The sequence below is a fragment of the Athene noctua genome, chromosome 19 (assembly GCF_965140245.1).
Source record: "Athene noctua chromosome 19, bAthNoc1.hap1.1, whole genome shotgun sequence".
NCBI lineage: Eukaryota > Metazoa > Chordata > Aves > Strigiformes > Strigidae > Athene > Athene noctua.
The window spans coordinates 9,835,255-9,861,775 of NC_134055.1; the positions used below are offsets into that span (position 1 = coordinate 9,835,255).

Genomic DNA, 26,521 nt, shown 5'->3' on the forward strand with positions numbered 1-26,521 from the left:
TGACAGAGACAGAATGCATTGCTGGTAACAAAGTGGAGTACAAATGGGATAGTCTTGTATGCAGATCAAGCCAGTAGCATAAACCGACTGCAGATTATTAATTTTCAACTGCAAAATATGAACACATTTACTGCAACAGAAGACTGTTAATTTTCTCTCTGCCTACTCATAGCTGTAACCGAAAAAGGCAAAGCCTGTTGGTTCTACCTAATCTAGTATGTATGTGCCAACTATTATATACTGTTTATACCTGAGGTTTTCCTCCTTCTATATACATCTGGTATCTAGCTGGTAGCTTATTTGCTCTGTTGCATTTCAGGGGAGGCGCTAGGGCTGACTGAACCAGTGAAGGTGCCATTTGCATTGTTTGAATCCTTCCCGGAGGTTTTCTACGTGGAAGGACTACCTGAGGGGGTGCCATTCCGCAGACCTTCTACTTTTGGAATTCCAAGACTAGAGAAAATCCTGAGAAACAGATCTAAGATAAAATTCATTATTAAAAAGTAAGACTCTCCCATATATCCTATCTATTCTACAAGAACTGAAATGTAGACCAAAAAATGAAATTGTGTTGCTGAGTTTCTAAATTAGTCTATAAAATATACACTGGAATATTTTTAGTAAATGAGGAAATGGTCAGATAGCTCTTGTTCTGAAAGACACAACCTGTTTTGGGAGGAAGAGCAAGCCCAGGTTTCTTTCCCATTTCGGTTATCACATCACTGGTTTAGTTCCTACTGTGTGGAATGCTTGTGGGTTACTCATAAAACTTGCTGGCAGTTAAGAGCTGAGAAGTAGAGATTCATATATTGGGAGTTACAAGAATTTATTTTTCTTTCTTGTTTACACTAGATTTAGATACCTATGTGCCAGTGTCGAAACAGTGGCAAGAGAAGTTGTGGAGTGCCTCAGCCATTGCATTCTTGACTGGCTCTTTGGCTGAGAGGATATCACTTAGTTCCTGTCTACAGTAAATTAATATTAGAAAAATGCATTTTCTTTAATGTTGATTAATGTAATTTTATTATTGTACATGAAACATTTGATCTCTTTGCAGGCGTGAGATGTTTGAGGCAGCTCTTAAGGAAAGTTCTGCTAGAAGCCCCCAAAGTGAGTTTTGTAACTGCTTGACATTCTAGATAACAGCCTTTTTCAAGGATTAAATACAAATCAGGAGAGCTGCATGGTGTTAAGGAATTCCTGAAAGATTCATTCTACATTGGCTTGTTTGTTTTCTTGTTTGTTCTTAAGATGGGAAAAGCACTTGCCAGTTACAGTTTAATATAGCTTTAGGAAGGGAGTATTAATTTTTTTAAGTTGTTCACAATTATCATGCCTCTAATATCTTCTTTAGTACCTTTTATCAAAATGTAACCAGTAATGTATGATTCACAGAAGTAATTCAGGTCTAGAGATAAATTATTTGCTCCTAATATGTAGGTCATCTAAATGACAAGTGCTGCACAGATAGGAGTGCAGATAGGCAGTAGAAAATTGTCAGGCAGGTCATGGATTAAATATTTTGAGTCACAGTATTGTCTGTTACTCTGGTTTGGCAAAACTGCTGAGTTACTTGAACTGTGCTAGTTTGTACCACTGGACAGTGTGGCTCAGAAATATAACTGTGTTTTGTTTTGTGAATGCTCACAGTGAACACATGAACCAGTAGGTGTTACTGAATTAACTGCAAGTGCTATGGTTTTTCTGTTAATTAAAATACCAAATTACATGCTCCACTTACTCTTTTCCTTAATAATCTTTTCAGAAAACCAGCTAGTTAAAGATTGACATTATCTTTCATTTAGCTCTTTCTCCTCTTGGGTTGGAAGGTCAGAGTAGTGTCTATGTACCTTCAATAAGTATCTCATTGGAAGCTGCTCCCATCTTGAAAATGGAACTGTGTCTGCTTTGAAAACTTTGCAAATATCTGTTATTCTGCAATATTTTTATATATGACACTGAAGATTTTGGGCTCTCTACAAATGCTTTTAAAATTAATTCCCTTTACTTTTAGGGAAAATTAATGTATCTAATACAGCCAATACAGCAAGCACCACAACAAACACAGTGGTGAACACAGCTGCAGGTGTTGAAGATCTTAACATCATTCAAGTAACTATACCGGGTGTGTATACTCTCTGGTTTCACATCATACTTTTTTGTGCGGATATTCTTCATGACATTTGTTTAGTCTGATGAAGTTTTTTCCTACAGTCAAGCTGGATCACTAAAATACAAGTACAGTCAACAAAGAGCATGATGTAACATGCTGTTTTTTGCCAAGATGTTAAATATTTTCTAACACTCACAAATACCTATTCAGTGACATCTCTAGAATATTCGTGGTCCAGCCTTTAGTTAACAAGTATCCATATGTTTCCATTTTTTTTCTCATGCAATAAATAAAATATTGATTTGCAATTTTCTTGGCAACTTCAAGAGATCAATACTCGGACTGAATTGAATAACCATGCAGACTGGAATGCTTTGTCTTAATGCCGGTTGCTACATTCTTGGGCACTTATTACATTCATTGGAAACAGTGAGGAAAATTGCATGCTGTGGCCATCTATAGAATTTTTTTAAAATTTCTTTTACCTTTCCTCACCATTAGATGTATTGTAAGAAAATAAAACTTAATTTGGGGTTTTAGATTAATTTTACAGAGTAATCTCTTAGACAGGAAATGTAATGTTGGTTATGTAAATACCTTGAAGCTTCTCACAAATTTCTAAGCATCCATCTGTTTTTGTGTATTTCTACAATTCTGTGTTATTGCAAGAACTAGGAACAAAGACAGCACCTGTTTTGAAACACTCAGGTGTACCTGCTTTGAGTAAATATGCAATGATAAGCTTCAGGGAAACAAAACCTGCTTAATTCTGATGCTGAACAATTCCTTCCAGATGATGAAAACGAGCGACTGTCAAAAGTAGAAAAGGCCAGACAATTGAGAGAACAAGTGAATGATCTTTTTAGCCGGAAATTTGGTAATTCTTTCTTTCTCCCCATTTTTACATATGTTTGAATGCAATTAATTCTGTTCATATTGAAGTTACTGAATCATCACCATGGATGATATCATTAAAATGAACAAATTTGAGAATTGTATATGAACATTGTGCTTTGACTTCAGAAACAATCTAACTGATGTAGGTTGTCTGGGATTTTTTAAACAAAAAATCCTAGGAGCATAGTTTGCTTTATATGTGCATGTGTGTGTCCCTTCCTGTTTCTTTCTGTGTAAACATGGATGAAATATTTATGTTGCTGGCAATCTGTGATTCTTCTTAGGGCTTCATAATCCTGACTTCTTAATGCTTGGGACTAGAGTAATTTTAAAAATACAACTTAACCTTTTTGCTGGGTATATATTTATTGTTTACTTTGTATTTGCATTGTACAGCAATGATGACCTGAGGTTTTTTATCTGAAACTCCTTCAATAGTGCTGTGTTGAATTGCCTTTCATGGCATTGCAGGAAACACTTTGTTTTTCTTCATGTAGATATCCTTAGATATTCTGTTCTATACCTTTTTTTCAGGAAAACAAAACCTGTGTTCTTCATATGGTGAGATGTCAGAGTTGGAGTCCTAACTAATGCTCTCATAGTGATGTTCATGAGTGTAATCCAAAACTTCTGTTTCTGACACTGTAATGGTTTCATTGTTACTTGAATGTTCATAGTTGCAGACGTGATAGAAAGCTTGGATGCATTTAGTTTCTTAATTGTCTGAGGACTTTTTCTTCAATGTGATTGTAAACATGTAGACTTGAAAATAAACATGCCCCCTCTTACTTAGGTGAAGCCATTGGCATGAATTTTCCTGTGAAAGTTCCATACAGAAAAATCACTATCAACCCTGGCTGTGTGGTGGTGGATGGGATGCCTCCTGGTGTGGTGTTTAAAGCTCCCAGTTATTTAGAAATCAGCTCAATGAGGAAGATCTTGGAATCAGCAGAGTTTATCAAATTTACTGTCATTCGGTACGTAGTTGCCATTGATTAGATTGTGCAGATGTTACTAGGACAGCCATGTAGCACAAATAAATTGAGATTTTAAAGAGTAGAAGTTGCAGTGCATTTAAATAGTGGAAGATGTTGGCTCTTTTGTGTAACCATATATCAGGTCAAATGAAGCCCAGATGTTCATAGCATGAATGAAGATGGTAGCTCTTTGGAGGACACATCCAATTTAGTATGCCAAAAGGTACATTATTAATACTGTATATTACAGCAAGCTGTCTTTTGAGTTGAAATCAAGTCATTATACAACAGAGTCCTAAAGTGTTGTGGGCCTCGATCTCCCGTTTATAAGATCAAGTTTTGAGACAAGTCCAGAGCTTGTTGGCTCTTAACAGTAAACAGCATGTTTGTAGTAGTATTACTATTAATATTTTTAAAATATTTCAGTTGTGTTAAGAATTCTGAGTCAAGGTCAGCTCTTCGATAAATTGTGTTTTACCCTACAAATTTGAGTTTATCTACAATAATTAAAAATAAATATTGTCCAATTACAAGGTAAGTGAATTTTTTTAATGTCGATTTCCATAGACACATATACGGACACGTATATGTGAAGTATATTTGTATGCATGAAGCAGAATAGATGAAACTTTGGTATCATACTAAAGAGTTCAAGAATTGAAAATAAAAATGTATCGGTTTATGTAACATCAAATCATAGACTGCTTCACAGGAGTCTAAAACCTTCAGTTCAGAGAGGGCAAAATTTCAAGGACTTAATATTTTCCTATGTACGTTACTTTTCAAAATGCTAGTGAACGAACCACAGTGCCCAAGAGCTACTATGATGGTTCTTTCTGTTTTGTTCAACTTTATGTTCATTTTTTCACATATCTCTGTTACAGAAGGTTAAATGAGATTGCCTTGGGAGGGAGACCCTATCAGTACATTTTATTTTATTTCATTTTATTTACAGACCATTTCCAGGACTTGTGATTAACAATCGTAAGTATTTGAGACACTGACGGCAAACGTATTTTTGTAACTCAACAAGATTTGCTTTCTACATTTTGACTTAGTGGCAGAGGCTCCACAGAGGTTAAGTTCTATGTATAACTTTTGTCCGTGTCTGTCTCATTTAAGATTTCCTAACTAAACGTGCATGTGCAGTTAACTTGAGAGCGGTATGATAAATTTACAGAACACTATAAGATTAGCATTAACTTTTATATGAAAATGCAAGACACTGATTTCATATTTTTCAGCTGCAGAGTCCCAAAGAGATTTAGGACCCTGACTGAGCAGCAGACTTACATGGGAGTGCCTACATTTTAGGTTCGGATCCATTGCAGTAGCAGTTAATAAGCAAGAGCTTTCTGGTAGCTGCACAATTGTGTTCCAGTGAAAAATTCTGTGTTCTACTGAAGCTGTAACAGTTTAGAGAGGCAGAGTGTAATTAACCTGAAGTGCTGTGGCCAATTTGGCCACGTTAATGAAATTGTTTCAGGAGTGTGGGAAAGATCTTAGTATTTTCAGTTGCCTAAAATAATTGTGACCTGGTTTTTAGATCTTATTTAAGAGAAAAAAACAAACTGCAAAACACTGTCATTACAGTGTCCCTTGCGTCATGTTCTTTCTGAGCCAATGTCAGATTAGAAATTCAGAAGCCAAATAACCTACTGTTGTCAATTTGTCCTTACCCAGCCTGAGCCTTAGTGACCCTGTTCATTTGCATCCAGCCACCAGTATGTTCCAGCTAGCATGCTGAGGTCTGTGAACTGCAAGTATAAAGTGTTTCCAGGAAGATACTATAGCTAGTAACTCACATTGCCCTGCTCGCCAGTCCTAGGCACACCTTCGTAGGTGGGAAAGAGATCCCTGTGTAAGAGAGAACCTTCCAGGCAGCTAAGTGTGTAATGGCATTTCCAGGGAATTGCATTAGAAATTAAAGAATCTAATAAACGCTTGTCTATCCAGCATAACTGTCAGCATGTGTTGGGACTGAGGCTAGCTAACGTGCTGAGTAAAGGCAACACAGATATCTGCTCATCTTCTGTCACTGGAGGAGCAGATTGGTCGTTGAACATGTGGGGTTATGCATTATCCATGTCTGTTAATTATGTCAAAATGATCTGATGTTGATAGATACTAAGGTGAATGATTGAAAGGCTCTGAGCCTACTGCTTACAAGTATGATGCTTTATTCTGCTGAAGAACATGTGGGAACTTAAAAGGAAATTTTTGGTGCTTGGAAGCTAGACAGGGAGTGGTTTTTCTGTAAGGAAAAAATACTGATCTGCAGCTCAGTCACAAAGTGTTCATGCAACAAGTTTCAGGATTTGCAAATTCCAGAAGTAAGATTGCCCTTGTGTTACATGTGGACCATTTTCAAACACTGATCATGTCTAATCTTAGAGCTGATGGAAAAAGCTGAAGCAGAAGCACCACCAGCAGCACCGGCAGCAGCAGCGCCAGTACCACCAGGTGATGCGGAGCGTGACACGTGTCCTTGCAGGGAGGGGTAGGGTATGGAGTTCTTGATCTCATTGGCAGATGGTATTAGTAGTCATGTCGTGAGTACTCACGGCTCATGATGAGCCATTTTATTTTGACAGATGGTGTGCGACGGTGACTTTTATAGCTATTAAATATTAATAAATTAATAGAAAGAGCCATTCCTTCCTTCAAGCTGTGTCATTGGCGTGTTCCTTGATTTTTTCAGCTCACTCATCTACAAAGAAGGATTAGTAGGGGCAATATATAAACCCAATTCAGTGTCCATTTATTGATGTCTGCTTAACTCAAAGTATGTGTGTCTGTACCAGATAGGTGTTCAGCCAAATTAAGTTTGCCTGTGTAACATGTAAGAACCTAGAAGGGGTTTTGATGGAATTTTTGCCCCCTGCACAGCTCTAATCCCTGCTAGACTGTGTCTAGACTGCACACACATCACCTATCTTAGTCTGGATGGAGAACTTAGCTCAAAGCTATGAATAGCTAAAGTAAATGTAGTTGAGCAACTTCCTTTCGACTCAAAATAGTTTCTAAATGTTTGCAGACACTTCAAAAATACGTATCCCAAGTTGGTTTACTGCGGGAAAGACTTTTGCAATTGACTGAATAATTTTTAACTGAAAGAAACTGGGAAACAAGAGAAAATACTTGATAAGCATTTTAAGAGTAAAGGACACTTTCATGGTGGAAATAATTATAAAGGAAACCACTGGCTCTTCTATTTAGTTTGGAGGTGGTAGGAGGGAGGAAAATCACTGCTGATGGCAGTGATGTAGTCTCTTATCTCACCCGCAGTGTTAAGAAGGTTAAATGGCTTTCCCAGCACCTGTCCACCTGTAATTCATCAATGTGTAGATAATAGAAAAATCAATGTGGAATAAAACGTACTTTTTGCCCTTTATTCTGCACCTTCCCCCTCTCCCCCAAAATACACATTCTCACCATTGAAGACAATACTAACCAGAAGTGATGACTTATTAAAACCATTTTATATTTAAGTGGTTTCAGTAAAGCTGTTCCAAAGTTGGTATATTCCTTGCAAGTGCATGATATATTCCACTAGAACTCGGTGATATGTCTGCCACAGTGAACTGTAATCGGAAGAGAAGATGTTAGGTAGTTTAATGTAATAAATGTTTGGGTGTCAAAGATACTTGAGTCTGATCATAAGAGAAAAAATGAGGTGCTTTTTTTTTTTCAGGGAAAACTTAATTTCCCTAATTTTTCTAAGAAACTTATCATATTGTTGAAACTATATTCATACTCATTTGACTATATTTTTTTCATTTAAGAGCCAGCTGAACCAAGCCAAATAAAACTACCTGTAGGAGGTAAGTATTTGTCTTCAGTTATTACCAACAAATAATTTAATTTTGAACAAAGTTGCATCTTTTTTTAAAGGAGAACAGTCAGTCAAAACAAAACAAGGGCTTTTATTGGTTTCCAGGGCATTTTTTCATCTGTACTAATATCATGCTGCATCATGTGAAAAATACTCTGCAGCAGAAGTTATTATTCAAGTAATTTTACAAAGGAGTTTTATGAATTGTTGTTCTTGGTTGGTGAGTCATGACTATATATAGGCTTTGAGTGATTGCTCATATCCTGAGTTATTCAGCACAGTAGTTTCCACAATTTATAAGTGAATGATTGCCATCATCAGGAAATTTTAATGGTGTATTGGCCTGAATGTACTGTGCTGGGAGAGGAGGGGAGTGGTGGTGTTCTTCCAGAACTTAAGCTCTGGAAAACAACCAACTTTCCTGTTGTCCAAGAATATACTTGAGTTGTATCTTTTTCAGATGTTGATATATGTGAGGCCAAGGAGTCTACCCACTCTCTGCTTTTTGCTTACGGTCTTGGAGCATTAGGAATACTGAACTGACCTGAGAGTTGGGATGCAGTTGTCTGCTGTGTGCTCTGGTCCTGTAAATGTTGCCTCTGCTGTAGCCCCGGCTTGTCAGCATGGCCTGGATAGCTGTGGCTGCCTCTGGCATGGCTGACACAGAGGATCTGAGGTGCTGTGACCGTTTGACAGGGTGCTGGTTTTGTGCCAGGTAGTCTGTGCCAGGGCTCTCTGATGTGTCAGTAGCAGCTTGAGAGCAGCGTAGCCAATGGCACCGGGATGGAGGCTGCTGTGCATCAGCACTTGTCATCCTAAAACCCTCAAGTTCATTCCCTAATCCTGCTTCTGTGCCCCAAAAGAGAAAGCAGCAAAACTCAGCACTCCTGTTCTTCTCCAGTCTCCACTGCTTCAGTTCCTCTGTCATGTCACTGAACTCAGAGAAAAGCCACACACGCACAACCAGAACTACTGTTGCAAGCTCAGTTACAGGTTCCCTCTGAGTATTACAAGTAGGTCTTTGTCTCAGAGTATAGATCAATCTTCTTGCAGCAATCAAGACAAAAAGAAGGCAAGTGTTAGAGTCACAGAAGAGCTGAGCTGCAGATTTTAAGTTACTGAAAGCTGGGACATAGCTGTCTGTAATGCTGGACCTATGTGGGACCACTGAAGTTGTTAGATGATGGAGAGAGACAGTTGTTCCCAAATACCTTCATGTGGAGGAAATCTAGCTATGGGCCTTCAAAGTGATGGTTTTGAATTTGTCATCCAAAACTGGATTCGGACCCCATAACTAGAGGAATGATCTTGAGAAAAGGCATGTAATTGCTAAAGATCTCAAAATCACTTCAGAACTAGGCTGGAAGGTATAAAATGATCATGTGGTGAAATGGCTTGACTTTGTAGTGATGAATTACCCTAGCCCCAAACGTTCCAAACAACTTCAGTGAAAAACCAATTTCTTTCCATCTTATTCTTTGTTTATAAAAAGAACAATATCAGGCTCCGGCTCATATATACAGTACTATACAGGCATGATTTCTTTGATTTACCTCCAGGCGTCCCTGTGAACAAGAAAAAGCAAAGATTTTGTAATTAAGTTTCCTGGAAATGAAAAAAAAAATCAAAAGGTGACGAATGCTTTAGCCAACAAGATAAAATTTATTTCTTTTTTTAAGCATATCGTAACACCTTCTTATGCAATACTGTGCACTGAAGAAGAAAAATTAGCTAGGGTCAAATTTTTTTTTTTGACAGATTGAAATACAATAATGTGGAAGTCTGTATGTAGTTGAGAAGAGATGGGAAGAAAAATCTGAAAAACAGTGCTGTGTTTAATAACTAACCCAGAAGGTAACAACATCTGAGCACAAGTAGGTTCAGATGTTGTTAGCTAACTTTGGAAGATGGCATCTTAAAAAATGTGAAACAGTGCTCATGCCTGTTGTATTTGGAGTCATGAGCTACAGACTTAGCTGTGAGGGTTTGAAAAGCTTCACCCAGCATCGCCTATCCGATGAGGTGGTTGAAGGAAGGAATGGTGCTGGGGATTGACACAGAGGAGGGAGGAGGATGAAGAGCAGGATGCAGACCAAACCAGTGATATATCTGACATTTTTTCACGAATTATGTGTTGTTTCCTTTTTGGATTAAGCACCTTTTCAGCTCAGTGACTTTCAGCTACACAAAAAGCATTTTTAAGTTTCATACGCTTCTAATAGCAATTTTTATTTCTGCTCTTTAAAAACTTAGAGCACTAGAGTGCTCTAAGATCCCAAGCTGCTTTACATTGAAGTGAAATGGTCATTTTCACAGAATCAGATTGTTGTGCATAAATTTTTATTTTTTGTTAATAGTTTAAAAGGGTAAATTAACGTTTTTATATTTTCTTAATTTTTTACTTAAGTACAACAATAACAACAAAATTGGCTGGGAAGTTCCCTTTTTTCTTCATTCATTACTACTTTTTCAACAGATGTTACGGAAACAGAAGAAAATTCTCAAATAAAGCAAGAACCAGACCCAACGTGGTAGATCTCATCAATACTAGGTAAAAGAATTTAGCATTTCTTGAAGTCAACACCTGTCAAAGAATAATATTTTTATATTTTTGCGTGAGGAGAAGAGGACTGAGATACAGGACTGTGAATGGCACAAGGTGCCAGTCCTTTACTTGTGAATTATTTTATTTGTCTCGGTTCTCACTTACAAAATGTAGGATGTTTTCATTACCTTATCCAAATACAGTGTAAAGCACACAGTGTTCAAAGTTGTGAGGCAGTCAGTCCCAGGAAAATGTGGCCTATAAATAAAAATGGGTGATGGTAATTACATACCTCAGAGGCAGAGTAAATGAAAGCTTAGGGAATCTGTTTACGAAGAGCTTTGACATGGTTGTGTCATTATTATTCTTGGTATAGCCTATATATTTCAAATTGTATTTGAGCAGGAAAGCTCTTCAGTACAATTACAATATTGTTTAACCTTGGGACACTTAGTAAAGCTATTAGCCAGAATGACAAACCAACTTCCTTTAAAAGTTTTTGGTTTTTTTTTTCTTTTCCATTAACTTTTATGAAAAGCATAGTTTAATTTACAATGCAAAAATGTCTGAGTCTTTTTCTTATACTGTTTTTAACTTCATTCCTAAAAATGATATTTTGGTGGAGGTGGAGAGTAGGGCTAGTGATGCTATCACATCACCAGATGTAAAAGGCTGATCCACATGGTTGTGAGTCTTTATGCCTCATTCAGAGAAAATGGCTATTTTAAGCTGTCACAGCTCTGTAGTACTTCTTTGCTTTTCAGTTTTTTGCTAATACACCAAACCAAATATTTTCCTCAATGTGTAGCGTTTGATTCTTTGAACATTTGTCTTGATTGATACAAAGTTGGATGCATTTGTTTAGTGTACTTGAGCTGTTTAGTGTACGTCTAGCTTTAGTAAGAAAAAGACGTGGTATTCATCTCTGAAAAGACAATGTCTGTGTAGTGATCCAGTTCTGAGAGCACAGACGGGCAATCAGCAAAACCAAGCTCTGGCTCTGGATTTGTCAGCCTGAGCAGCTTGGAATGATAATGTGGTTTGTCCCTTGTGTGTCGCAGTGGCTGGGGGAGCCCATGGGTTTCACCCCCTGGAACCATCCACCTTTTTGGGATGCGGGGACAGCCTTGGCCACAGCCCTCCATCCGTGCAGCCGAAACACAGCCTGGTACAAGAGGGCTGCTGGCAGCACTGGGATGAGGGACTGAAGGGACAAATCCAAATATGATTTGGTAGAAACTGGCAGAGACTGATGTACCAGCACACCAACTGTCTGTGCCCTGAGAATTATAAGTACAGCAGTAGTCTTCATAATAAATTGGTGAAGACTGCTTTGGAAATATTTGTCATAAAACTGAACATGGCAGGAGAAAATACACTAAAGAAAAACTTTTGATTTGTCGTGGGAAGTGCTTCACCCAGTGGAGGTATGAAAAGCTGTCTCACCAAATTTTGTCTGAGCTTGAAACTCGGTCCTGTGGTGGTTTGGCCTCTTGGATGCTTTAGGCCATCCACTGAATTTATTATACTGAAGCTAATATTTGATCTAAATTCGTACAGAGCTCACATTAAAATCTTGTATTTATTGAAAGCAACATTCAGCTTCAGCATGCTCTCTGAATCTAGGCCTAAAGAACTCAAAAAGGCAATGGAAACTACTCATATTTGTAATAAGATACAGAGCTGCAATGACACTAACTTGCTTTTGTAATTTTTCTTATCTAGTCAGAAGCATCCAGTTCTGAGAAGAGCCTGCCGGGACTGTCTTGAGCTGTGTAATATAACTGTATAAGAGAAGTACCTTCTATACAAACCCTTTTTGTACTTTTAGATAGAAATGTCTACTTTTTCAGCAGTTCTGTGAATTGACTTAAAGCAAAGAATGCCTGTAGATTTGGAATGGCTGATTTTACTTTGGAATATATTATAAGGACTAAATTTGATGCAGCAACGCTGGGGAGATGACAGGGAGTAAAATCAACAGGGACTTAACAGAAGCTGTCTACACTTCCCAATAAAGCTGAATTTCACTGTACCTGAATGCATCTCAGCTTTTGTAATGAAGAAAATTTCCTGCAAGTAGTTCAGTTTGTTAGTTTTTCTTTGGGAAAAAAATCAATACTTTTTGGTTCTTATTCCTTTAATGGCTGATTGGACAATAGTATCTGTATATTTGAACTAATTTTTCCTATGATATCTATCACAATTCATATGTTTTTCATAAATAAAAAATAAACTGGTTCACTTGAGCGTTAGTACGCATTAATGAGATGGACTGTGAAATGGTCAGTATTTCAGTGTGTGGATTAGGAACCAATTTAAATTAAACCGTGTTATAGTCTGTTCCATTAATTCAAAGTAGTAAGTGCATGTTTTATCAGAATATCTCACATGGTTTATATATGATGGGGTCTGGTCTTGCAGTCCTAACATAGGCAGAACTCCCGTGGACCTGTGAGAGTTTTCTCCTGAAGGCTGTGGGGGATGCCCTTCTCTTCATCTAGAACTAGTTATGGAAACATACGCTGCAAGCTGCTGTAAGTTCTCCTATGTCAAAAGTTAAGTCCCCTGTAGTCCTGGTTACGCCCCACATCACGTTAGAGACTCATGTATGCATTTATTTTAAGTTTCACAAACCGTAAGAGATTTAAAGTTCTGGCTATATGATAATCTCTACAGAGAAGATGCAGATTATTGTAAAGGTTTCTCTTTTATTGGCATGAATTTGGGATGACTGCATTATGCACAAATGGTGAACCTAATTCCCTGATTAAGAAATAAAGACCTTTCTGCTGGTTTTCATGGCTGTCCATGCAGTATACATTTACGTATTTTACAACAAATGAAGTTGTAGCAGTCTGTAGGCAGGTAGAACGTGCTTTGGCATAGTTACTCCTTCCAGTGGAGGAAGTAAATTCCAGTCATGCCTTTCAGACAGAAATCCAGCTCTGTGGGTGAGGTAGTTGTATCTTCAAGGAAAACTTTGAAGCCTTAAATTCTGTTGGGTGCAGTGTCTGTTCCCTGGGAGCAACCTGAAATTCAGCAGATGCATTGGAGCAGCACACGCTCTGTCATTCTGGAGGCAGAGGAGAGCTGTAGGACGCATGCTTGCGTTTTGACGATTGTTCCGTGCCCATCTAGGTGCTTCGACTTAAATATTCGGGCCTTGTGCCGTTGATGTCAGTAGGAGCAGGGTTAGCTCCTTGCTGAGTCATTTTGAAAACACTTGTCTGGTTGTACCTTCTGGCTCTCCAGCTGGGGAACCGGTGGTGGCCGATTCAGCACTGCCTTCCTGCCTGGGCAAGCAGCCCCTGTCTCAGCCCCGTGGGAACCAGCCCGTTGGTGTAACTGATGTGTTCCCTCTCCGCTGTGTGGGTATTAACTCTGCTGTGTGCTGCTGGCCTGAATTGTAGCCATTGGTGTAGTTCTCTGCAGATTATAGACCTGCTCAGTTAACACACCTCCATAAATAGTTTGTTATCAGGGCCAGGGCCAGTTTCACGATTGCTGCTAGAAATGTTTAGAACGGGGAAATGAGTTAATGCAGCTTTCCCCGGGTTTTCAGCTGGCTCTCAACTTCCCCTTTTGAAAAGCAGAAGGACAGTCCATCCCTTCTTCACTGGCAGCTATCTTTAGGAGGCGCTTTTTGCACAGCTGTCTGCCCAGCAAGGCTCTGAATTGCTGATGGAGTCGTTAGTGCTCCCTCAAATGAGGGCGAGGCATCTTAGCAAAAGAACTGTGAAAATTAGTCATTCCAGGCTACTGCCTTTCATGTATGTAACAGCAGTGTGGACATCCTGCGACTTCACATGCAGGAGCTGAAAAAAAATGAAGTGAAAACTGATGCAGTGTTTTTCCTGGAAGGACTGACGTCCTTGGGTGGTGCTGGGAGCAAGGGGTGCAGCGTGCCTGGTGCCTGTCCCACTGCTGGGCTCGCAGTGATGCTGACGGGGGGTCAGCATTCAGCACTGAAGTCTCTTTTGGGACATTTTGAGTTAGACTGACAAAATAATTGCACCAATATTTATACCTTCCAAATATCAATTTTATATTAAAAAATATATATAGTCCTAACAGGTAGCAGACTTTTTAAGATGTTGACTGTGTATGAAAATCTCACTCATTTCCAAACTAGTAATACATGAGGTGTTTCACTCGTCGGGTATTGAGTGATAATGCCCTAAAAAGCCTTGGCTGTACTAATAAAAAAGTAAATAAATAAAATTGCAACAACTGTGAGAGCTCTGAATATTTTTTGTTCCAGCAGAGAAGCTTTGTGATGATGAAGTAGCAGACAAGTCTTTATTCCCCATGTTTTACTGAACCTTGGGCTGGCTCCTTTCTCTGAAATAGGAATTTTGGATCCAGGTAGTGTTGGTTCCAGGGTGTCCGTGGTGGAGGCTGGAGTTCCTCGGCTACAGCACCCTGGCTTTTCTCACAGCGATAACCACTAGATGTCAGATGAGGCCCGTTGCAGCTGTCGTGCAGCTGCTGGCCAGTGGTTTTCCCTTGGGATTTTCCACATACAAAACTTGAACCTTTTCTCCTTTGTGTGTGTCCGATCAGCGACAGACTGCTAAGGAAGAGGGCAGACTTCAATTTTTGTGATTTTTGCATGTAGTAGTATTCACATACAGCAACTTGCCATCAGTGGCATAAGCAAGGTCTTCCTTGGCTCTGGACTGAATTAAGTCAGAATTAAGACTGAATTAAGCTTAAATTTAAACCACTATTGTGTTTTGAACAAAATTCAGGTAGCATTCCTTTCTTCAGCTTTTTATTTCTGGGAAGTTTTGCTACTGGTTTTGGGTGGAACACTACAGAAAAGAGGGTAGTCCATTTGCCTGAACCTCTTCACTTCCACAGCTTTGTCTTCAATAACCTTGATTGAAATCTGTCACCTTGGGCCCCATATCTGCCGTTCTTACCCCAAAGCAGTGGTGGTGTGTTGCTGCAGAGTACTGCTGCCAGCTGAGGCTGGAGGCCAGTGGAAGTTCTCCACAATCAGGTCCTGCATTCAGATGCCAGCCCTCTTCTCCGAAGCATGAATCGGCTCATGGACTCCATAAACTCGTTTATGCCATGGGTCATTACTCCTCCAAGAATTTTCTTCTAAAATTGTTTCTTGACAACGCAGTAACTGTGGGACAGTTGGTAGGAACACGAAGCAGTGTATCATACCGAGTGACAGGCTGTGTCTCACTGTGAGCTAACCCATCGCCAGCAGTGAGATCTACAAGCTCTTGTTTCATTTCTCGCATCACAAGATGAGGAAACAGGAAGAAACATGCTAATTAAGTGGTTTCCAGTAATGCACTGTCTGTAAAGCGGTTTCAAACTTAGTACAAACAATTATGAAATTAGCTTTCATGATGAAGTTTGTGGTGCTGCTGCATAAGAAGCAGCAATCTGGCTGTTAGCAGGGCAGAATGCAAACAGCCCTGGAGGTAACTTTTTTAATATTACTGGTTGTATAGTTTTGCCTTGCATGCAGGGAAGTCCCCATGTTAAAAAAATGAGGAACTAAATTTAAATGACATGTTTCTGATCTTGGCTGCAAAGCACTGTAGTTGGGATACGGGGAAAGCTAGGGTTAGTATTTGAATTTTTTTAGTGCAGCCAGAGGTAGGTTTTGTCTTTACAGCTACTAAGGGCATCGGGGCTGACCTTGCAGCAGGGTTTGCTGTTGATGATCGGTGGGGAGAGCCCACGTGAGCTCCGCCGCTGGCCGGGGGCTGCTGCCTGCCGGGAATGGGGATGTGGAGCGTGGGTCTAGGCTTGCGCTGAAGACCAGCTCAGGGTAAGGTGTTGGGCCGCCGGGGACACCAGCGGCACCCTGGCACGGGCTCCTGGAGGGGATGTAGCAGATGGAGTTGGGGAGGGGGTGGAGGGTTCACAGGCTCCACCTGAGCATCCTGTGGAGAGTGGGTCCCACCTCTGCCAGGGGACAGCCCAGCACTGGCACCCCTCGTAACTGGGGGTGCCCTTGACAGGGACAAAAGTGCTCCTGGGTGCAGCTTTGCTGTGAGCAGCGTGGGATTGATACGTGTGGCCCCCGTGTCCCTTCAGGCCTTTCTGCTCAGAGCCGGGGCTGGAGGAGGACGGTGGTGCCGCCCTCTCCGAGGGGCTTTGCCAGGACCCCTCGTGCTCTCCTGGTGGGAGGTGGGGGTTTGGCTCCAGCCCACCCTGAGGTTTCCCAGTGCTCCACGCAGCCCCATGCCCGGGTAAGGGGGAGCGGAGCTGCGGCGCTGGCGTTGGCTCAGGGCTTTGGGGGCTGCTCAAGGGAGCCTTTCGGTGGCAGATTTTGGGGAAGCTGCAGGTGACTGAAAGGAATCAGCAATGCAAGAACAGGAGCTCTTGTGCGCTGTAGTGAATTTCAACTACTGTATTTTCATCACAAATTTTACTGATGATTTTTTCATACATTATCAACACTGAAATGACATTACTAAAATGACCCCATGCAAACTCCCACACATGTGTGCATAACATACAACAAATTATTAAAGAAACCTACCTGCAAACCAGCCAAATCAAACTAAACCTAAAACCAAACAAGCAAACCAAGCCCTGTCCTGCCAGGGCTGTGCCCCAGCTTCCCTGCCCGCCCGGGGAGCTCAGGGTGGCCTTCCAGCCCTAGAGAGACGGCACTGCTGTCCCGGGGGGAGCATGTTCAGTGCTTCATTCAGCCCACCCCGCTCTGCTCCAGAGGGTGAAGGCTCCTCTGGTCGTCTTTGCCAAGGCACTCATCTGTCCTTGACCCTCTGTAAATTGGGTGCTGCAGCACCCTGTGCCATCACGGGGCAGTGTCAGTAGTCGAGGGGCTTCTTCGAGGGGCAGCCGACCTGGCACTGCACCTTCACTGTCCATGATTTCAGAGGTGCCTCCAGGGCATCCCTGAGGGCTCCCCGCTGCCCGCCTCCTCCCCAGCCCTTGAGCCACTGGAGGGGCTGGGCTGGAGACTCCCCACGGGAAACACCGACTCAATACAAACCACAGCAGATAAACAATTACTGGTGCAATTGCAGCGGGACTTCTGCTTTCCCGGGGGCTTTAACAGTGAAGCGGAGCTGTGTGACGGCAGAGGGGAGAAGGACACTGAGACGCCCGGGGAGGCTGGAGCAGGGGCCGGAGTGGAACGCCGTGGCTAAGAGCAGCTATGGGGGATGCCTTCATCCGGCACATCGAGCTGCTGGGCTACGAGAAAAGGTTTTTCCCCAGCCAGCACTATGTGAGTACGCAGCGACCTTCTGCCAAGCTGAGTAGTGAAGACTGGCCGGGGTAAAAAGCCTGGCCAGCAAATTTATTCAGATAAATGTGACTGAGGGCCTAGCATCCTTTTTTGGGGGGGTCATGGCTGATGGCATAGCTGGAGGCAGCCAGAGGATAAAGTGTACTGAACACACAAGGTTTTGGGCACCAAATTTGCAAGCCGTTGGCTACTTCACAGGCTTGGAAAGGGCTTTTCGCTCCTTGATTCCCACCCATCTGCATGTTTCTGTCCCTACTGACCTTCCCTAGCACCCAGCTTGCTCACTGCCTGGGCAGAGCTACTTGCATTGGGGTGGTGGAAGAAAAACACGCAGTTTAACGGAAGCTGAACCATCTGCAGAGCTCCCTGGGGGCTTCAGCTGCAGCAGGGTGTGGGGTCCTGCTCACCCACAGAGCTGCAGCACCTCTGCTTTGCCCCTCAGGTCTACATGTTCCTGGTGAAGTGGAACGACCTCTCCGAAAAGGTCGTCTACCGCCGGTTTACTGAGATATACGAGTTCCACGTGAGTTGTCCCAGGGTGGGCACTGGCCGCCAGCCCAGGGCACCAGGGCTGGGGAAAAATAGGAGGGTGAATTCCAGCTGAAATTATCTCTAAACAAACCTGGCTCAAAGGAGCCTCCTGGGTCCCAGTGCTTCAATCTCCTTCCCCCCTTGAAGGGGGACCCATCGGCTGTGTGCTCCCCTGGCAGATTTCTCCCAGTGTGGAGTCATGGGGTCCAGCCAGCACGTACCAGTGGCAGCAGTGGGGCGAGTGCAAGGAAGGGGGGGAAGCCGTGGGCAGGGCTGTGGGTACCACAGAGGGATCCCTTGGTGCCATCCTCACGGCCGTGCCTGACTCTGCTCCACAGAAAGCGCTGAAGGAGATGTTCCCCATCGAATCCGGGGACATCAACATCGAGAACCGGATCATCCCACACTTGCCAGGTGAGGGGGCAGGTGCCAGGGCTGGGGGGGTGAAATAGAAACTGCAGCTGGTTGGGAAATTCCCCAATAGGTCTGCTTGGTGTGATTTCTGTTCCTGCCCACTGGGCTTGAAATCAAAACCCCGGAAAGCTCTGAGCAGCAGCGGTGGCTTCTCCCAGCACTCACCAGCCCTGCAGACCCCGTCCTTCCTCCCCAAAGGCTGGGCACCCCAGAGACGTGTCCCCTGACTGGTACAAAGGGTCTGGCTTTGGGGAGCCTGAGCTGAGCTGAGCCGAGCCGTCCCTTCGTGACACAACCACTGGGACTGGTTTTAGCGCCCTTATGGCAACACAGATATTTCATAATAGGAAACAATGCAGTATGTCTGCAATGACAGGGAATGAACTCCTGGTCCAAAGAACTGATGGTTTTTCCCCAAGCAAGGTGCAGATCAGCAAAGTTCCCTCTTTTATTTAATTTCCTGTTTTAAAGGAGGCAGGAAGGAGCATGAGAAATAGCTGCAGGTTGTGGTCGGCACCTCTTGAGGAGGAATAAACCTGCACCATGCAGCAGATGTCTGGGGGGTCCCCTCAGGGCCAGACCAACACCGCTGTGCTGGGACCCTTCCCACATGCTGCCACTGCCCTGCTGAGGCTGCTTGGAGCATCCTTGTCCCATTTGGGGACCTGAAAGCACTGGGGTTGAGGCAGGCGTCAGACTGCTGCGGGGGGGGTCAGGGTACCACCAGCTGCACACATGCACCCCAACGCAGGGTTCAACACTGCTGTGCGTCAGGGCTGCCAGTGGCATTTTGGAGTCCTGGGGTCAAGAGCAGCTGCTGCAGGACATGAGCCACGGCCAGCGGGATGGAAGGACACGTGCATCTCCCCTGGCCACAGGCTGGTCCCCTGAGCCCCTCCTTGTGCCCCAGCACAGCCGCTGTATTGGTGGCCCAGCAGCTGTGCTTAGTCTGAGCACGGATGTGGGAGTTATCCTGTAACTGAAATGGGGTAAAACAGGGTCTTTTCTGGGCTTGCACGAGCTGTGCAAGGGTCTATGGGCTGCAGGTGATGAATCTGGCTGCACAGAGCTCTCCTCCGCGCTGCCCACAGCACCCAAGCTGGGCACTGCAGCACACTTGCCTCCCCAGCCCTGCTGACAAAACGAGGAACCTGCAGCTGCAGCACTTCTGCAAAACAGCCGGAGCCCTGCAGACAGCTTCTCCCCAGACCTTTTGGCACCATGTGTGGACCTCATGTGCCTGCCAAGGCCAGGGCTGGACTGGCGAGGGAGGAGATGGGGCCATGCTCCCGCAGAGCTCTGCCTTACCGGCACCATGCAGCCATGTAGCACCCTGGGGCCAAATCCACTTGTTTTCAGGGCAAAAATAATGATTCAAAACAGCCTGCTTGGGAAAGTCATAAAAACAGGGTGCTCTCTGATTTTTCTGAGTCCTTTCCCCTCTCCTCCAGCCCCAAAGTGGTTTGATGGGCAGCGCTCGACCCAGAACAGGCAGGGCACACTGGCCGAGTACTGCTACACGCTGGTCAACCTGCCCCACAAGATCTCCCGGTGCCTGCACGTGGTCAACTTCTTCAAGGTCCGTCACGACGACATGAACCCCGTCACAGACAGCCAGTGAGTCCAGCTGCCTGCTGGGGGGGGGGGGGGAAACCTGCGTCCCTGTCCCTGGGTGCTGGCAGCAGGGAGGGCACCACTGCCGGCAGTGAGGGGTGGTTGGCATTGAGCTGCCTTTGCTCTGACCCATCTAGGATCAAGAAGCCTGAGGTCTTCCTCCTGCCAAAGGATGCCAAGAAAAACCCCAGCGGTAAGAGGCCTTGGAGAGGTGCAAGCAGCAGCAGGGAGAGGGGCAGCCATCCCATGGCAGATGCCCTGACCGAGAGCACTGTCTCTGTGCCAGAGCTGCAGCTGGGGGGAAACCACGGCCTCAGGGGGAATGAATCCCTGTTCTGGGATCCAGCTAGTTTGGGACCAGAAGAGGCTGGGGGAGCACTTGGGGCTGTCCTGGGGATGCTTTTGACCTTCTTGAAATAGGGTATTTCTGCACTGGGGGCTGGGAGAGGGAACGGTCTCACTTCTCCCATGCAGACATTACGGGGCCCATTGTGCTGCAGACGTACCGAGCCATCGCCGACTACGAGAAGAGCTCCACGTCCGAGATGGCTCTAAAAGCCGGGGACATGGTGGACGTCGTGGAGAAGAGTGAGAGCGGTACGTATCCACCCCTCCGGAGAGCCCCTGAGCGTCAGGCCCCTCCTGGCCACCATTTCAGCAGGGACGGGGACTGCCCTTGCATCTGAATGCAGCATGTGAGCTAGTTAGGCTGGTGCACGGGTTAAAGGGTAGGTGGCTGTATCAGGGTCTCCTGATGGAGAGAGCAAATGCAACCAGCAGCACCGAACCTCCCAGCGCTTCCTGCCTGGACATGTTTCACATTCACATGGAGCCACATGACAGTCGGTTTTGGCCAGGGAGGGTGTGGGGCAATCCTAGAAAACCATGCAACCCCCTCTCATTTCTCAGCCTGTGAGGTTTCCTGCCCAGGAGAAAACAGGATGAACTGGCCAAGCTCCCTCATTGCACCGTGTAAACAGAAACTGGCCCCAGTGCCGTCCCTTCCATCCAGGCCACAGGGATGCCTGTGCCTACCCCGGCCGGGGGCTGACCCGGTGCTGGTGCCCCCATGATGCCCCCAGAACACCCTCTGCTCTTGCCCACGGCTGCTTTCTTTGCAGGCTGGTGGTTCTGCCAGTTGAAGAATAAGCGGGGCTGGGTGCCAGCTGCCTATCTGGAGCCGATGGATGGTCCTGACGAGTCAGAAGAGCAGGAGCCCAACTATGCAGGTAAAATCTTGGGGTAACCAGGGTGTGCGTCAGAGCACAGCCTGCCACAGCTCCCTGCTGGGATGGTTCATTGCAAGGCCCATCGGGCAGTCCCCACTGAGCAGGACTGCTGGGCAGGGAGATGTTGCTGTAGGAGCTTCCAGGAGGGATAAATCTCATGGTTTGGTGCCTCAGTGTCAACATCAGGAGCTTCCCATGACCTGCAACTCAGCACTAGGTGCTTGTTTTGGCTGATCACAGATGCACATCTTCACCCAGTGGCCATGCTGAGCTAGGTGGGTGAATGCTGAGTTGCTGGGTTAGCGAAGAAGCACAGTGCAGCATTTACACCAAGGTGCAGGCTTTCCCCAACGCGTGGCTTCCGCAGCCTCCTTACCAGCCCTCCGCATCGCCCCACCGTGACAGCGGGGCCTTATCGTGCAGAGCAGAGGGAGGATCCTGCAGACTCATGCTGATTGCTCTCTGGACTTCATCTTCGTGGTTTTTGAAACACTGCAACAGACTCTATTAGCACAGCTTCCTTCTTCCTCATTTAATCACCCAAATTATTAACACACTCTTCAGCAGAGATAGATAAGTGTGCTTCCACTGCTTGCATTCACCAGCTTCCTCCTGGAGAGGTGCTGAAAGGGCTGGGATGAACCACAGGCACTGTCAAGGCTGGGGGAAGTCTGGGGAACCTGGAGGCCTGAACCACCTTGAGTCTAGCCTAAAATGTAGGGTAGATGCTCTGGTGTCTCCTCTCCTCAGTGGCTGGAGAGGCTGAGCCCCATCCCTGGGGTGGTAGGACTCAGCCCTCTGTCTTGGTTCTGTGCACAGGTGAGCAATACATTGTCCAGAAGAGCTACACAGCCATGGAGGAGGATGAGCTGACCCTCAAGGAGGGTGATACTGTCGAAGTCATCCACAAGCTCCTTGATGGCTGGTGGGTCATCAGGTGAGAGATGCCAAGAAGAAATCAGGCAAGTGGGATTCAGGCAGAGGGAAGGAATGAACCACCTGTTCTCCGCATCGGAGCTGTGGAAGCCATGGACTGTTTGGTGATGCTGCCCAGCACTTCCTTTTGCAGGGCTGCTCCTAGTAGCCTGTGGTTTTGCCAATTGTTAAACGTTGAAGCTGGGGCTTCCTCTGCTGGGGGTTTCAGAAACATCCAAGGAGGCAGATTGGGAAAAAAAAAAAAAAAAAAAGTTTTTTTGCCTCTTAAGTATTCTGTCACATTAAGCTTTCATCCCAGCCCTGGCCTGCCCCGCAAACTTGGGCTTCCCCAAGGGGAACCCCAGTTGCGTTTGTGCTCTGGAGAGTCATAGATTGCATAGTTGCAGCAGGACTCACGTGGCTGCAAACCCTGGGGATCCTCCTGGCCCAGCCTGTGCCCAGGCAAGTGGCACTGGGAGGATCTCCTGGTGTTTGCAGCGTGCTGGGCTGGAGGGGGCGGTGGGCCAGGGACCAGGGAGTGTTTCCTGAGAGCACAGGTGAGACCCTGAAAGCTGTGAGCCATTGTTCTGCTCCCTTCTTGCTTTTTGGACTCAAGCCACACTTCCAGAGAGAACCACAGGCACACAGGGTGGGGAGACAGTCAAAGCCCCTCGCTGCAAGAAACATGAGAAATAAACCACCCAGCACCAGGTGGGGACAGGCATGAGGAGGCAGTGGTTACAGAGCCACGACTGCAGGCGATGTTGCTTTGTGTTGCATTGCAGGAAGGATGAAACCACAGGTTATTACCCCTCCATGTACCTGCAGAAAGACGGGGAGGTGAACACCTCTGTGAAGAGTGAGCTGAGAAACTGGAGCGCTCCTCCGCGGAGGTAGGAGAAGCCCTGGATGGGGGAGAGGAGGACTAAAGCTCTTCTTTGAGGAGAGTGAAATGAAACCAGACTGATTTGTGGTGTCCCTCACTCACCCTGGCAATGAGGAACTGCCCTGGAGAGGCATGAGCAGGGCAAAGAGACGAGGAGGCAGATCCTGGAGGGCTGCAGCAAAACTAGCTCTGTGTTCCCTGACTTCCACAGGCAGAGAGGAACCCCAGCATTTCTGATGCAGGGCTGCATGATCCTTGCACCAACAGGTCCTCCAGCCAGAAGTATTTCTCCTTGTCTTCCTGCAAAGCTTCCCTTCTGGACTAATCTCATTTAATTTTCAAATTGGCCTTTTTCTTATTTCCTAAGTGCATCCAACGAATCTTTGAGAAGCAAGGAGAGATTTGACTAATCAGAGCTACCAAATGGCCTAATCTGATGGGAGGATTTGAGCTAATGGAAGGGATTTTCTTTTGATTAAAAAAATAAAAAGCAATAATAACTCATTAATTATGATGCAAAGAAAACTGCTAGGAGGGGCAGAGCTTGCCACTATCTTCTCTTCCCTACAAGAAAACATGGCAGTCTTGCTATAAAATCAAAATCCAGCTCTTCTGGAGCAAGGATTCAGTGTGAGACAGTGTAAAATGGCCCAAATCCACCTATCTGAGCGCAGTGATGCTTACTGATACCCTTGGAGGAGGTGAGGTGGCCTGTTCCAAGGACAGTGACTTGTCCCTGTGGTGGATGCTGTCCCTGTGGTGCTGGTGATGGCAGCCAGGCTGAGCCCTGTTGGGGACCTGCCATTGTGGGCAAGAGCTTTGCTGTGAAATGGGCTGCATGCTCAGAGCAGGGAGAGGCTGAAGGTAGATGGCCACGTTGCCTTGAGCATAGCAGGAGGACGATGCTGTGGGATGGATGTCAGGAGTGACCTCGCACATGCCCTGGTACTGAAGACAAAGTGGTGGCTTCCTTCTGCCTGCCTGGGGACTGTCCCCGACGCTGGGGGTTTCCCTGCAGCTGCATGCCACTGCTCAGCCCCAGGCTCCTCAGCCTTTCACTTCTCTCAGTAGTTTCTCTGCTGTGGGTTCAACACGGCACATCCAAGCGCACACTGACACATACACTCTGTTCCCCCGGTGCAGGGACTGATCCTTGGGTGCTGGGGAGCCATGCCAAACCCCATACCAGGATCGTACTGTTGCAGCCAGTATAGATGCCATATGTGTATGTCCATCCATCCAAAAGCAAAGCTATAGATCACTTCCAGGGTTTTGTTGAATTCTGGGAAAAAAAACATCTCCTCTGATCCACCTTGCCATCTCCATCATTGCTTTCTGGGCTTGTGCTGAGGCTTCACCCTTCAGTATTTGCTTCCAAAGCACCACTCCAGCTGCCTCCTAACACTCTGTACATCATGTCTCACCTAAGGCTGCCCTTGAGGGCTGGCATCCACCTGCGGCCTTCCACCAGGCAAAACCAAAAAGCAGAAATTGGGGTTTGGATGAGGCAGAGGAGGAAGCGGGGGGGGGGGGGGGAAATCCTCATCAAGAAAGTGTCTGGCATGAGAGCTACCGGCAGGGAAACTGAAAGTTTTGGTTTTGACTCACTGCAGATCCACCATCCGAAATGCGAAGAGCATCCACAAGCAGAGCCGGAAGCAGATCAGCCAGGAGACCTACAGGAGGAACAGCAGAAAGTACATTCAGAGCCGGAAGAAGATGAAGGAAAACTTCCAGAAGGTGGCCAATGTCATCAGTAAGTCTCCGCAGGGCCTTTGTCTTGGACACAGGCTGAAGTTCTGCAGGCACAGCCTGTGCCCTCCAATGCTGGTTGGTGGAGCTGTGGCATGAGTGAAAAAGCCTGGGAATCCCTGTGCCACGCTGAAAGATCTGGGTGGGGGGCGAGGAAATGAGTCTTCTTTTCTCCAAAACCCTCTGCACTTCATGCCCCAAGGTTGGGCTGTCCCTTCAGAGCAGCACGGTCTCCAGCTCTGCCCCATCACAGGTGGGAGATGATGCAGTAGGACAACACATATAGGTCACACTGTGCCTGTCCACCCTTCTCCTGTGGGAAAAGCATGTGCAAGGAGGTGTTTCTCTTCAGTGAGGTTTCTTACCTCTGGTCTGACAGGTGGCATGGTGACACTTCTGCCCTCAGTAGGTTCTGGTGAAGGTCAGCCCACATTTAGGACTTGTGCTTTCCTCTGTGCACCTCACTTTCCCCATGCTGCTGTTACCATCACCATTATCATGTACGTTAGCTGTCAGCAAAGGACATAGAGGGAATTGGTGCCTACAGAAGGAGGCTGCCATTGAAGTAGACGCTTTAGATATGGTAATCCCTGTGCGGGATCCATGACCTTCCCAAGGGAGAGCAGCTCCTTGCACAGACTTCGAGCTGGACTCCAACCTGAACAGAGCTCCTGGCCAGGCACTGGTGGGCTCATCCCACCACCCTGACCCACAGGAAGCCCATCATCACATACAGCTGAGACAGAAGGAGAGGCGGGAGCTTTGGTGACCATTATGTAGAAGCTTTTGAATGTTCCCATGAAGGTACTGGTATTGGGTGGTGGGGAGCTCTGACCCATATGTACATCTGCTTTACCTGCAGTTGAGAAAAACGAGCAAGAGGAGAACAAGCCCAAGGCTCAACCTGCTGTTCCTCCCCGTCCCAGCAAAGACCTCATCCTGAACCGCTGTACCGAGAGCACCCGGAGAAAGATTCTGTGAGCCCTCAGCCCTCCACACCAGCCAGCCAATGCTTTATCTCCTCAAGCTCCTGCACAGCGGAGCTCAGAGCCATATCCAGGTGGCTCTGGCAGCTGCCGCAGGCCTCAGGGTGCTGCTGGCTGGATGCAGCCCAGCACCCATCTTCATCCACCATCCAGAGAGCCCAAGATGTCCCGAGGAGGGACCCAGTCCCCCTCCACTGGCCCCTGGGGGACCAAGGCTTTCACAACCACTGGAGACCTCTTGAAACTAAACCCTCTTTTACCCCCTATTTGTATTTTTAATGATTTTGTGGTTTTCACCAATAAAGGAGAGACACTTGAGAGACATATTTCAATGTCCACCTGGACAGCTGGTCAGTGCAGACACCGAGGAGCAGCATGGTTGCAGGAAAGGCGTTTCTTTCAGGTGGGGGATTGGGCAAGGGTCTCTTGTGAAAGATGCTGGCAGGGAGGAAACAGGGTTTTGAGGGTGAAAGGATGGCAGCTTCCTCCTGCAAGGCAGCTGCTTCACTCCCTCTAGTGGAAAGCGAGGGCTGGGTTGTGGGGACGCGTTGGCTGGGGTGGGCTAGGAGCCATGA

The 26,521-nt window shown here is 45.6% G+C and overlaps 2 protein-coding genes across 9 annotated transcripts in view; both read left to right on the top strand.

Moving 5' to 3' along the window:
* GTF2I (general transcription factor IIi) overlaps positions 1 to 13,165 on the top strand; it is a 77,863-nt gene extending 64,698 nt beyond the window's left edge. For 6 of the 7 annotated variants that reach the window (XM_074923146.1, XM_074923149.1, XM_074923151.1 and 3 more), the window contains 10 exons: positions 320 to 503; positions 1,058 to 1,110; positions 2,015 to 2,125; positions 2,907 to 2,990; positions 3,804 to 3,987; positions 4,943 to 4,971; positions 6,382 to 6,450; positions 7,773 to 7,811; positions 10,299 to 10,373; positions 12,093 to 13,165. In XM_074923146.1, coding sequence (XP_074779247.1) covers positions 320 to 503; positions 1,058 to 1,110; positions 2,015 to 2,125; positions 2,907 to 2,990; positions 3,804 to 3,987; positions 4,943 to 4,971; positions 6,382 to 6,450; positions 7,773 to 7,811; positions 10,299 to 10,357 — 812 coding nt within the window. In that variant the 3' untranslated portion in view covers positions 10,358 to 10,373; positions 12,093 to 13,165. The remainder of the gene's footprint in view (positions 1 to 319; positions 504 to 1,057; positions 1,111 to 2,014; positions 2,126 to 2,906; positions 2,991 to 3,803; positions 3,988 to 4,942; positions 4,972 to 6,381; positions 6,451 to 7,772; positions 7,812 to 10,298; positions 10,374 to 12,092) is intronic. The other variant, XM_074923152.1, reaches the window with a different exon arrangement.
* A 4,326-nt stretch (positions 13,166 to 17,491) lies between these two features.
* NCF1 (neutrophil cytosolic factor 1) lies at positions 17,492 to 26,198 on the top strand. 2 transcript variants are annotated; one of them, XM_074922927.1, is made up of 12 exons: positions 17,492 to 17,598; positions 18,062 to 18,142; positions 18,489 to 18,564; positions 20,016 to 20,181; positions 20,316 to 20,371; positions 20,653 to 20,775; positions 21,300 to 21,407; positions 22,227 to 22,344; positions 23,108 to 23,215; positions 24,822 to 24,948; positions 25,069 to 25,081; positions 25,823 to 26,198. In XM_074922927.1, the coding sequence occupies exons 1-12, from the start codon at positions 17,527 to 17,529 to the stop codon at positions 25,939 to 25,941; spliced, it is 1,167 nt and encodes a 388-aa protein (XP_074779028.1). In that variant the 5' UTR covers positions 17,492 to 17,526; the 3' UTR covers positions 25,942 to 26,198. The 2 variants fall into 2 exon arrangements, with proteins under 2 accessions (XP_074779028.1, XP_074779027.1); XM_074922926.1 differs by lacking the exon at positions 25,069 to 25,081 and having other exon boundaries at positions 24,822 to 24,964.
* The last annotated feature ends 323 nt before the right edge of the window (positions 26,199 to 26,521 follow it).

Bases quoted from the DNA above. Each gene is read 5' to 3' on its own strand.
- NCF1 (XM_074922926.1), top strand. From the start codon at position 17,527: ATGGGGGATGCCTTCATCCGGCACATCGAGCTGCTGGGCTACGAGAAA. The intron at 17,599-18,061 runs GTGAGTACGCAG...TTTGCCCCTCAG, and splicing joins TTTTCCCCAGCCAGCACTAT to GTCTACATGTTCCTGGTGAA. The intron at 18,143-18,488 runs GTGAGTTGTCCC...TCTGCTCCACAG, and splicing joins CTGAGATATACGAGTTCCAC to AAAGCGCTGAAGGAGATGTT.